At 41.3% G+C, this 10671-nt stretch overlaps 3 protein-coding genes across 3 annotated transcripts in view; 2 read left to right on the top strand and 1 right to left on the bottom strand.

The window, feature by feature from the left end:
• Window positions 1-2172, top strand: part of LOC109529330 (endonuclease domain-containing 1 protein-like) — a 6403-nt gene extending 4231 nt beyond the window's left edge. The window contains exons 4-6 of the mRNA XM_019892658.1: window positions 7-121; window positions 668-824; window positions 1342-2172. Coding sequence (XP_019748217.1) covers window positions 7-121; window positions 668-824; window positions 1342-1733 — 664 coding nt within the window. The 3' untranslated portion in view covers window positions 1734-2172. The remainder of the gene's footprint in view (window positions 1-6; window positions 122-667; window positions 825-1341) is intronic.
• A 305-nt stretch (window positions 2173-2477) lies between these two features.
• Window positions 2478-5128, top strand: LOC109529329 (endonuclease domain-containing 1 protein-like). The gene is made up of 6 exons (XM_019892657.1): window positions 2478-2522; window positions 2630-2717; window positions 2821-2921; window positions 3233-3347; window positions 3894-4050; window positions 4568-5128. Exons 2-6 carry the CDS (start codon window positions 2640-2642, stop codon window positions 4957-4959), a joined length of 843 nt encoding a protein of 280 aa, XP_019748216.1. The 5' UTR covers window positions 2478-2522; window positions 2630-2639; the 3' UTR covers window positions 4960-5128.
• Window positions 5129-5221: 93 nt separating this feature from the next.
• LOC109529328 (homeodomain-interacting protein kinase 1-like) lies at window positions 5222-9150 on the bottom strand. The gene is made up of 2 exons (XM_019892656.1): window positions 8272-9150; window positions 5222-7272 (listed from the first exon to the last, which is right to left on the bottom strand). Exons 1-2 carry the CDS (start codon window positions 8318-8320, stop codon window positions 6038-6040), a joined length of 1284 nt encoding a protein of 427 aa, XP_019748215.1. The 5' UTR covers window positions 8321-9150; the 3' UTR covers window positions 5222-6037.
• Window positions 9151-10671: the final 1521 nt, after the last annotated feature.

Consider the following 10671-nt stretch of genomic DNA (forward strand, 5'->3'; position numbering starts at 1 on the left):
TTCCAGGTACCACTTTGCCACATTATACGACACAAACCATCGTATCGCGGTTTACTCGGCATACGTGTTCCAGCCCAGCAATGGAGGTGGACGGGAGAGAAGGTGGTTTGTAGAGCCTCAGGTTGGTACAACACAGAACAATATTAATCATAATAATAATTGTATACCGTATATACTCTTAAGTCTTTTGATAAAGCCAACACATGATGAAGTGCAGCTAGTTACAGCGGTCACCAGCTTTTTTGAAACTGAGAGCTACTTCTCGAGTACTGATTAATTTTCAAGAGCGACCAGATTGAGGTACATTTTTGAAATAATACATTTGCTGAAATCACCTTTGAATTGTATGTTGTTATTAATCATTTATTAATCAGTTATTAAGGATTTCTCACAATAATTTACCAACAATAATTTTACAAGGTAGGAAAGTGAGCAACATCAACATCTCAGCATATTTTTTAAATGATCACTTTTACCGAGGAAATCACAATGTCTCCTCACGAGTGCAACTACTTGCACAACAGGCCTGTGGACTACTGATGCGGTCCATGGGGGGCTACGTGGTGCTCTCATGCACGATGTTAGTGACACCCTCAGCTCATAAAAGCAAAGACAGCTGTGTCTATGGTGACATTTGTTAAAAGTGGAGTTTCTGATGTTCTTCTAGCTAGTCAATAAATCGTGGCAAGCAGAGATGAAGGATGGTTACTGGCTGGGGCGAGATCATCCTGGGATCTACCTAGGCGAGAAACAGGCTCTCAATGAGGACTACACACACTCCGGCTTTGACCGAGGTCACCTGAACCCCAATGGACATCATGCAGGTAATCACAACGCTTCCATACAATTCATGTACAGACATATTTATTTTCTCACCAGCCTCAAATAGACAACGCAGTTAGCTGTTTTGAACAACAACGTATTCAGCGCGTTGTGGTCCAACTGGTGGTGTCAGTCCTCCATTTTCTGTATGACTGACCCTCAATTGGGTCGTGGGTGGGTTGAAGCCGACTCCAGCATAAGCGTGATGTGGCGTACACCCTTGACTGTCACTAACAGGGAACATAAAGACTCCAGGGGTGTAAAACTCATTTTGGTGGCGAGCCACGCCGTAATTATGATTTCCCACCAAGGTCCATTTTGAATGTGAACATGATCGCCTGACACATGATCGCATATAGGTCTACACAATGAATTGATCGCTAACTAGTTTTGAAATCAGAAGGCAGGGATATGGATTGGAAAATGGATGGATAGCTGGTGTATTTGGAGGATTAGCTCATTTTCTTCTCAGTCAGCGTTGCCCCTCCTTTTTAAATGCTCTCCAATCCTTTTTGACAGTTCCTGGCCGCAATGCCACTTTCACCCTCACCAACGTGGTTCCTCAGAACCCCAAACTGAACCAGAACGCATGGAGAATCCATGAGTCTCAGCTGAATGATCTTTTCCGCCAAAAGTGTTCCAAAGCTTACGTTTTGGTGGGTGCAATACCCTCTGCGGGCAATTGGATTGTCAAGAACAATGTGAGGCGTGTCAACATCCCAGACTACGTGTGGAACGCATACTGCTGTGTGGACAACAACGACAGGCCCATTCAGGGTGGCGCGGCTGCAGCCAGGAACACAGAAGACAACTGGGTGGAGAAATTGTCTTTGGATGAATTTGGAGAGTTCTTGCAGCAGTTCTCAAATCAACCAGTAGGAGAGCTTTTCCACAACAGCTGCAACATTTGATTTGGTGATGGGATTATTGTGGGGATTTTGCCAAAAGATGTCATGCAGATTGTGAAGAAATATTTTTGTAAAACGGCAAAACAAAACGGTTTGTCTTTCCCTTTCACAGCATGGCGGCCGTGCATTGACTCAATCCTAACAAATGAATAAAGACGAGCGTTCCAAGTTTGTTTTTTTCCATGAGTCTTTTCCCACTGACCACAAAGACATAAAATCCTCTGCACTGTTGATATGTAATGTAACTATTTGCTATATAGTAATATATTTTTCCAATCACGGAATATCATTGATGGAAATGGCCACAGAGAGTGCTAAGGATGGGAATTGATCATATTTTTACGATTCCAGTTCAATTTTCGATTGCGCTTAATGATTCTCATCTTTATCATTTCTCATATCGATATTTTTGGGATAAAGGGACACTAAACAAGATTAGCAACACTTTTGTTTTGTGTCCTAATTGTATCTGTAAAATACATTTCTGAAAGCAACATGAGCTTACAAACCCAACAGTGTGGTTTTAATCCTCCTATTATCCTTAACGTCAATTTGACCCCATTCACTGTTTATCATTCAAAAAATAATAGTACCAGTTTGAATTGATGGCTCCCTAATGCTGGCGTAAAAGAATACACAGACACACATTTTTTCCTCACGTGTTGGCTTAAGTCGAGATAAAGAAAGTTAGCAAAGAAGGTGAAAGGTGATGTGAAGCCATGTACTGTATATATGAAAGTCCCCCTCTCTCACCTCGGTGCACACCGCGGCAGCTGACAAGTGTGAGGCGTGGTGAGTGGACATACACACATGAACTGCACTGCAAATAAATATCACCCGGAGCTACACGGCAAATTAATAGTTCATATTTCTCATCTTTTTGCTCTCTTCAATCCAAGGAAACCCAAAATGGACACCTTGGCAACTCTGTACACGCTTCTGTCACTCTTACTTTTTGTTCACGCGGACCTTGTGGAACAATTTGAGGTTTGTGTGGTTGCTTACCATTTGGCAAAAGCAAGCATTGAATGAAAGAATGTGAGTATGTTTGTGCACTCTGTAATTATATTATCTTCATATTTCGCCCCAGGATGTGCCTGAATGCTTGAAGTATTTCTACAAAAGTAAAGTGCCGAGTTGGGGGTCTTCAACACCTGGCACCGCTCGTCTCTGTCAGCGGTTTGTCAACCGGTAAAAAGTGGAACTTTAACTTCCATATGACAAAATACACGTTTTGGGACAGCTGAGCCACACTAATTTTGCAAGGTCAGAGGTTAAGGATTTGGATTAGAGTGTAGATCATTATTTCTGTTCTACTTTATTCCTAATGGTGATCAGGTGTTGGCTACAAAAAAAAAAAAAAAAAAAAAAAACCTAGCCAAAATGGGTTGTGTAACTTTTTTGGACACACCTTCTCTTCCAAATCATACGCAAGCGTGTCCAAAAACATCAGTGGTCAACACGTGAAAGAAAAAAAAAAAAGTCTTCTTTTACACTTCCAGGTACCACTTTGCCACATTATACGACACAAACCATCGTATCGCGGTTTACTCGGCATACGTGTTCCAGCCCAGCAATGGAGGTGGACGGGAGAGAAGGTGGTTTGTAGAGCCTCAGGTTGGTACAACACAGAACAATATTAATCATAATAATAATTGTATACCGTATATACTCTTAAGTCTTTTGATAAAGCCAACACATGATGAAGTGCAGCTAGTTACAGCGGTCACCAGCTTTTTTGAAACTGAGAGCTACTTCTCGAGTACTGATTAATTTTCAAGAGCGACCAGATTGAGGTACATTTTTGAAATAATACATTTGCTGAAATCACCTTTGAATTGTATGTTGTTATTAATCATTTATTAATCAGTTATTAAGGATTTCTCACAATAATTTACCAACAATAATTTTACAAGGTAGGAAAGTGAGCAACATCAACATCTCAGCATATTTTTTAAATGATCACTTTTACCGAGGAAATCACAATGTCTCCTCACGAGTGCAACTACTTGCACAACAGGCCTGTGGACTACTGATGCGGTCCATGGGGGGCTACGTGGTGCTCTCATGCACGATGTTAGTGACACCCTCAGCTCATAAAAGCAAAGACAGCTGTGTCTATGGTGACATTTGTTAAAAGTGGAGTTTCTGATGTTCTTCTAGCTAGTCAATAAATCGTGGCAAGCAGAGATGAAGGATGGTTACTGGCTGGGGCGAGATCATCCTGGGATCTACCTAGGCGAGAAACAGGCTCTCAATGAGGACTACACACACTCCGGCTTTGACCGAGGTCACCTGAACCCCAATGGACATCATGCAGGTAATCAAAACGCTTCCATACAATTCATGTACAGACATATTTATTTTCTCACCAGCCTCAAATAGACAACGCAGTTAGCTGTTTTGAACAACAACGTATTCAGCGCGTTGTGGTCCAACTGGTGGTGTCAGTCCTCCATTTTCTGTATGACTGACCCTCAATTGGGTCGTGGGTGGGTTGAAGCCGACTCCAGCATAAGCGTGATGTGGCGTACACCCTTGACTGTCACTAACAGGGAACATAAAGACTCCAGGGGTGTAAAACTCATTTTGGTGGCGAGCCACGCCGTAATTATGATTTCCCACCAAGGTCCATTTTGAATGTGAACATGATCGCCTGACACATGATCGCATATAGGTCTACACAATGAATTGATCGCTAACTAGTTTTGAAATCAGAAGGCAGGGATATGGATTGGAAAATGGATGGATAGCTGGTGTATTTGGAGGATTAGCTCATTTTCTTCTCAGTCAGCGTTGCCCCTCCTTTTTAAATGCTCTCCAATCCTTTTTGACAGTTCCTGGCCGCAATGCCACTTTCACCCTCACCAACGTGGTTCCTCAGAACCCCAAACTGAACCAGAACGCATGGAGAATCCATGAGTCTCAGCTGAATGATCTTTTCCGCCAAAAGTGTTCCAAAGCTTACGTTTTGGTGGGTGCAATACCCTCTGCGGGCAATTGGATTGTCAAGAACAATGTGAGGCGTGTCAACATCCCAGACTACGTGTGGAACGCATACTGCTGTGTGGACAACAACGACAGGCCCATTCAGGGTGGCGCGGCTGCAGCCAGGAACACAGAAGACAACTGGGTGGAGAAATTGTCTTTGGATGAATTTGGAGAGTTCTTGCAGCAGTTCTCAAATCAACCAGTAGGAGAGCTTTTCCACAACAGCTGCAACATTTGATTTGGTGATGGGATTATTGTGGGGATTTTGCCAAAAGATGTCATGCAGATTGTGAAGAAATATTTTTGTAAAACGGCAAAACAAAACGGTTTGTCTTTCCCTTTCACAGCATGGCGGCCGTGCATTGACTCAATCCTAACAAATGAATAAAGACGAGCGTTCCAAGTTTGTTTTTTTCCATGAGTCTTTTCCCACTGACCACAAAGACATAAAATCCTCTGCACTGTTGATATGTAATGTAACTATTTGCTATACAGTAATATATTTTTCCAATCACGGAATATCATTGATGGAAATGGCCACAGAGAGTGCTAAGGATGGGAATTGATCATATTTTTACGATTCCAGTTCAATTTTCGATTGCGCTTAATGATTCTCATCTTTATCATTTCTCATATCGATATTTTTGGGATAAAGGGACACTAAACAAGATTAGCAACACTTTTGTTTTGTGTCCTAATTGTATCTGTAAAATACATTTCTGAAAGCAACATGAGCTTACAAACCCAACAGTGTGGTTTTAATCCTCCTATTATCCTTAACGTCAATTTGACCCCATTCACTGTTTATCATTCAAAAAATAATAGCTGACTATTTTTTTTGTTCTATATTTCATGATTTTAAAACACAACCAAACTTTTGACCATTAGATGCCATGTTTCTTGCTAGCCAAGCTAGCTAATATTGTTGCCACGCATGTTGTTGTCCGAGGCAAAGTGCCTGGTGACGTCATTCTTCCCGACTGGAATAGATAAGGGAATTGTGTGCAAAAAAATGGCAAACCATGCCAAGGAATTCAGACTCTGGGAACTGTTTCTCAACAAGAACCGGTTATCGATTCCCATCCCTAGCGAATACAAAACGTGTTTTTAGACATTGCTCACAGTGCAAATGAGTGGGCCATCAGGGTTGAGATAATTCCCACATTTAGCACAAAATCACCCCAGACGTTGTCATGACAACATCAAGAAGTCGAAAAGATAAATCTGTGACTCACACATCTGAATTTGTTTCATCCGAAAAAATATGATTCCAAGTTCACTTAAATGAAAATCTTTGCTAAATTGGAAAACAGGAATCAGTGCAGTAGTGTTGCCATGCGATAGAATGCAGCGGTCACTCGGCGTAAAAATTTGCGAATCCTCTTCAACATACTCTTATTGGACTTGAGGTCAGCATTACCATTTGAGGCGGGGATTCGTAGCTGATCAAGTGACACTTCTTTGTCTGTCACAGGGCTCAGGCTGCCACTGTCGGGTTGTTGGGCCATCGTAATGAAAGGATGTCGCAACGCTTGTGAGGCAGAGATTCTCTGATGTCCGTCAAGATGCAACATCTGTTTGAGCAGGTCCAAGAAAGCCTTCCTGTTGTCCAGCTCGCCCTCCGCGCAGTCTCCCCCGGGGGGCAACTGAATCAGATCTTCCAGGGGTTTGGGAAGCTCTCTGCAAGCATCCTGGTTTTTGGGTTTCTCATTGTTTGCCGCTTCAAACTCCTCTGGTGTCATGAGCCTATATTGAGAAACCCCGACCTCCTCATCTTCAGTGAAATAGTTCTCAGTGTATTTCCCAGCGTGAAGCAGGTGGTCTTCTGGCTGGCCCAGAACACAGATGATATGTTTCATCATTTGATATTCACAATTGACAGCGAATAGGTTTCCGGGCAGGAACAGGAAGGCCATGATGCAGCCGACGCTCCAGACATCAATGTTCTCGTTGTAAGGGAGGCCGAGGGTAATTTCCGGCGCTCGATATCCCACCGGTTGAATCTCCAACCCGAGTTTAATTTTGGATGCTGGAATCGCATTGCCGAAGTCAATCAGTTTCACCTTCAAGGGCTGTTCTTTCCTATTAACAATCATAATGTTGTCGGGTTTGATGTCAGTGTGCAAGATACCGACACGCTTCAGAGTGACTAAGGCCACGAGAAGCTGATGGGCAATGACACGTATTTCGTCCAGAGACAACGGCTGACGTTGTCGCTCTTCCAGCAGATAAATGAGATCGCAGTCCAATACCTCAAAGACCAGACAGATGTTTCCCTCGTGCTCAAACTGTTCAAAGAACTTGACCACGTTGGCGCTATCTGCATCCATATCACGGATCATCTTCAGCATGGACAGCTCTTTGTCCGTGTCCTGTTTGATGGAAGGGTCATTCTTCAAGATCTTAATAGCCACCATCTCTGACGTGTCCAGACTTTTGCACACTGCCACTTTCCCATAGCAGCCTTCACCGATGAAATCAAGGACCGAGTAAGCATTGGACTTACTGTACAAAACCTTCCCTATCTTGACTTCAGATCTTGTCACTTTCACTGCAAAACAAGGACACACAGGACACTACTGTCAAGTCAGTAGTCAAATCTAAGTGAAACAGAATTGAGAACACATAAGTCTGTGAGCAGCATGGTGCCTCTGGACCTGGTCCATATGTAAAGGGCATAACTGTCTATTATATGAATAAAATTTACTTAAAAATACAAATGTTTTTTATAATAACAATAATAGTAATCATGTTAATCCATCCATCCATCCATTTTCCGATCCGCTTATCCTCACAAAGGTCGCGGGGGATGCTGGAGCCTATCCCAGCTGTCTTCAGGCAGTAGGCGGGGGACACCCTGAACTGGTTGCCAGCCAATCGCAGGGCACACAGAGACGAACAACCAATCTGACCCGAACGTACATAGGTGCGTATTAAAAAAAAGTGTTCCCTTGCAAAAAAAAAAATTACGTTATCTCGCAAACTTCGCCAGGGAAAGCAGTTTTTTTCTTCCATGTAACCTTTGGGGCTCCATAGTACACAAAAAACTCTGCAATTGCAATATTGTTTTCGTTCACAACATAATAATTCAAAAGATAATGAATAAATAAATGTGAAATTAATAATATTGGTTAAAATGCGGTTGCATTGCTGCAGCGATAACTGCAAACATGCTTGTGTCTAAGCCTTCAACACAAGCATTTCTGAAGGTATCAGATGGCAACATCATAACTTGAGAAATCAAATGAGTGATGACATGAATTAAATTACAGGTAGGACAGTAGAACAGCGCGATGCTCTGAAGCCCAATAAGGACCTGGCTCCATTTTTTTTTTCACATCTCCCGGGCCCTATTATGTTTTTTTTAAGTGATTTTCTTGATCACAAAACGATCCGTATTGCTGCAACAGCTTAAAATAGATTGTCTTAACCTAAAATGGGATAAAACGCGACTAAAACAACAACAACTACTATTCCTACTACTTCTAATAATAATAATACAGACTTTACGTTTGACCTATAGCCATTGTAGTCACCGATGTGCACTAACTTGAAGAAACGGATGAGGCTGAAGACTCCGAGCTTGTCCATGAAGACATCGTACAAAGTTCCGCTTGCTTTTCGGCGTCAGCAGTTCCTCTGACGGCTAACCTTTTTTCTGGAACTTTCAATTAACTGGTCGGTGACGTAATAGAGAGCGCCTTTGAATTGAAAAGCCCCCTTTCGAGCAGAACAGCGTAGAAGAAATGCAGTTGAGGAGATCCCTCAACTTTCAAGACGGCTGAACTGCTCTCTGGAATCTGTGAGCAAGTGCATTTAGCATTGCAGATATTCGGAGCGTCATAACGGGTCATGATCAAAGAATGTTTGTTCAACTGTGGACATCCGTGGACGCAAAGTTCCCCTGCAGGCGTTTGTGAAGTTTTAGCTACTGTTCGTATGCTGGCTTTGTCTGTCCGGTTTTGTACACAACTACCACAACAAATGAGCTCTTCTGTGTCTGTAATATTTTGTACACTAAGTGACGTTTCAAAGTGCGTGCGCTTTTTATTGACAAACGAGCCAGCACGTAGATAGATAGATATAGAAAGATATAAATAGATAGGGGGCATATCAAACAGTTTAGTCAGCGTTTTTTGGAGATTGTTTGCAGTTTACAAAAAGTACCCCCCCCCCATGCATTTCAATGGACTTCCACTGTAAAATGTAATACGTAATCATTCCGCACCCCCGTCAAATGCAGACCTCCTCGCCGTTTCTGGATGTTTTTGCTTTCAACTTATTTTCTTATCCTCTATTTCTTAATTCTTGTTGTGAAGTGTGTTTAAGTAGCGTGAAAAGTATTTTCAAATAAAATGTGTCATAATAATTCACCACACGATGGCAGACATGGATTATTTGCGTTGGTATTGGGTCGTAAACTGCCCTATAGGCTTACTGGTGCAAGTAGGCCGAATTTTTTTTTTGAGGATTTGAAAAGTCATGCAAGACAAAGATAGCATCTGAGTAACATAGATATTTTGAGTGATTTAGTATTTTTAATGAAAAAAAAATGCACCAAATGACTGCTTGCACTGTATGTGATTTGTCATTCAAGCAGTTTTGTGCTGCTGTCTTTGAAAGGTAATTTTGTATGCACGAGACCCCTTAGAACAGGGGGGAAAGAAATCCCAAAACCAAAATGTTCTTGTTGTTGAAGACTAGATCTTTTATACATGCGTTGAGAAATTCATTAAGAAAAAAATTAATATAATAACAATAATAAAAATAATAACATACAAAAACAGACATGATACACATGTTTTGTGCATATCTAAAATGTCATTTTTGTCATACATCTGATTAGGAAGTGAGTGATCCGGCGTGTCCCCAGTAGCGCTGATGAAAATTGTGGCCCCTGCCATTATTTAAGTTGCCCATCCCTGGTTTAGATAATAACTGATACATTTTCCCTTATCATTATGAAATCTGGAAAATAATTTCTCCACGAACACAGAATTTGAACACAACCTTAATAGCAGCGGTTCGTTGTTATCAAAGGTTTTGCTTTAGGCGCTTGCACCACACCTACTGTGGAAACAAGTTCTTGATGGGGAACTTAAACTGCATCCTCATTATTTCGTAAAAGTTAATGACTGTCTTCATTCTTGAACTGAGTAATTAGAGTCATGACACCCGCAGCAGCAAATGATTTATTCTCCTCACCTTAAAGTGATCGGTCATGGCATTAAACTCATGCTTGTGAGCACACGTATGCAACCAATCGCAGCTTTCATAGGTGAATTAAGCTCAACAGCAATTCCTTTCACATGTCATGCAATATCCATCCAATTTATTTCACACTTGTATTATTCAGGGTGACAAGGAGTTCAAGCTCACCCCAGTTGACATTGGACAAAAGGCAGACCGCACTGCCTTTTGCTATGAGTACAACAGACTGTTATACTGTACTTGGACTATGAGTCTGTCGGCCACCAGTCTTATTTCTGCTCACAATTTTCACATGAAACTTTTTAAACTTTTTTTAATCCTCGTCATTATCTTACTCAGATTTATTGGATGTCAATGCTATGTATTGTTTTTTATGGATCCTTGGTTCTCTTATTTGGCTCAATGGCTTCCTAGTAAATTCTCACATGCCCGGTAAATTCTTGACAGCATTGATGTATTTTGTAGGTCACACTTACTATTATCAGTTTACATTTGGTAGTTAAAAAAAAAAAAAAAAAATCTTCAATTTTGTCAGCAATAAACTGTAAAATGTTTTGGTGATTATTCAGCAGTCTTACATTTAATCATGCAGAAACAGTTGTATAAATTGAATTTACATTCGTCCATTTTGTACTTTGAAAATATAAGACGCAAATGTTCATGTAAATGCATCATGAAAACATTTATTGGCCCTTTTCCCATTGACAGCAAAGACATTGTGCCATTTAAATGGCACACA

This window comes from Hippocampus comes, unplaced genomic scaffold (assembly GCF_001891065.2).
Source record: "Hippocampus comes isolate QL1 unplaced genomic scaffold, H_comes_QL1_v1.1 scaffold72, whole genome shotgun sequence".
In the NCBI taxonomy this organism is placed as follows: domain Eukaryota; kingdom Metazoa; phylum Chordata; class Actinopteri; order Syngnathiformes; family Syngnathidae; genus Hippocampus; species Hippocampus comes.

What these genes read in the sequence shown, in the direction of transcription:
- LOC109529329 (XM_019892657.1), top strand. Translation starts at nt 2,640, where the DNA reads ATGGACACCTTGGCAACTCTGTACACGCTTCTGTCACTCTTACTTTTT. An exon ending in ACCTTGTGGAACAATTTGAG is followed by an intron (nt 2,718 to 2,820) that starts GTTTGTGTGGTT and finishes ATTTCGCCCCAG; the next exon opens with GATGTGCCTGAATGCTTGAA. An exon ending in TGTCAGCGGTTTGTCAACCG is followed by an intron (nt 2,922 to 3,232) that starts GTAAAAAGTGGA and finishes TTACACTTCCAG; the next exon opens with GTACCACTTTGCCACATTAT.
- LOC109529328 (XM_019892656.1), bottom strand. Translation starts at nt 8,320, where the DNA reads ATGTCTTCATGGACAAGCTCGGAGTCTTCAGCCTCATCCGTTTCTTCA. An exon ending in AGCCTCATCCGTTTCTTCAA is followed by an intron (nt 7,273 to 8,271) that starts GTTAGTGCACAT and finishes CTTGTTTTGCAG; the next exon opens with TGAAAGTGACAAGATCTGAA.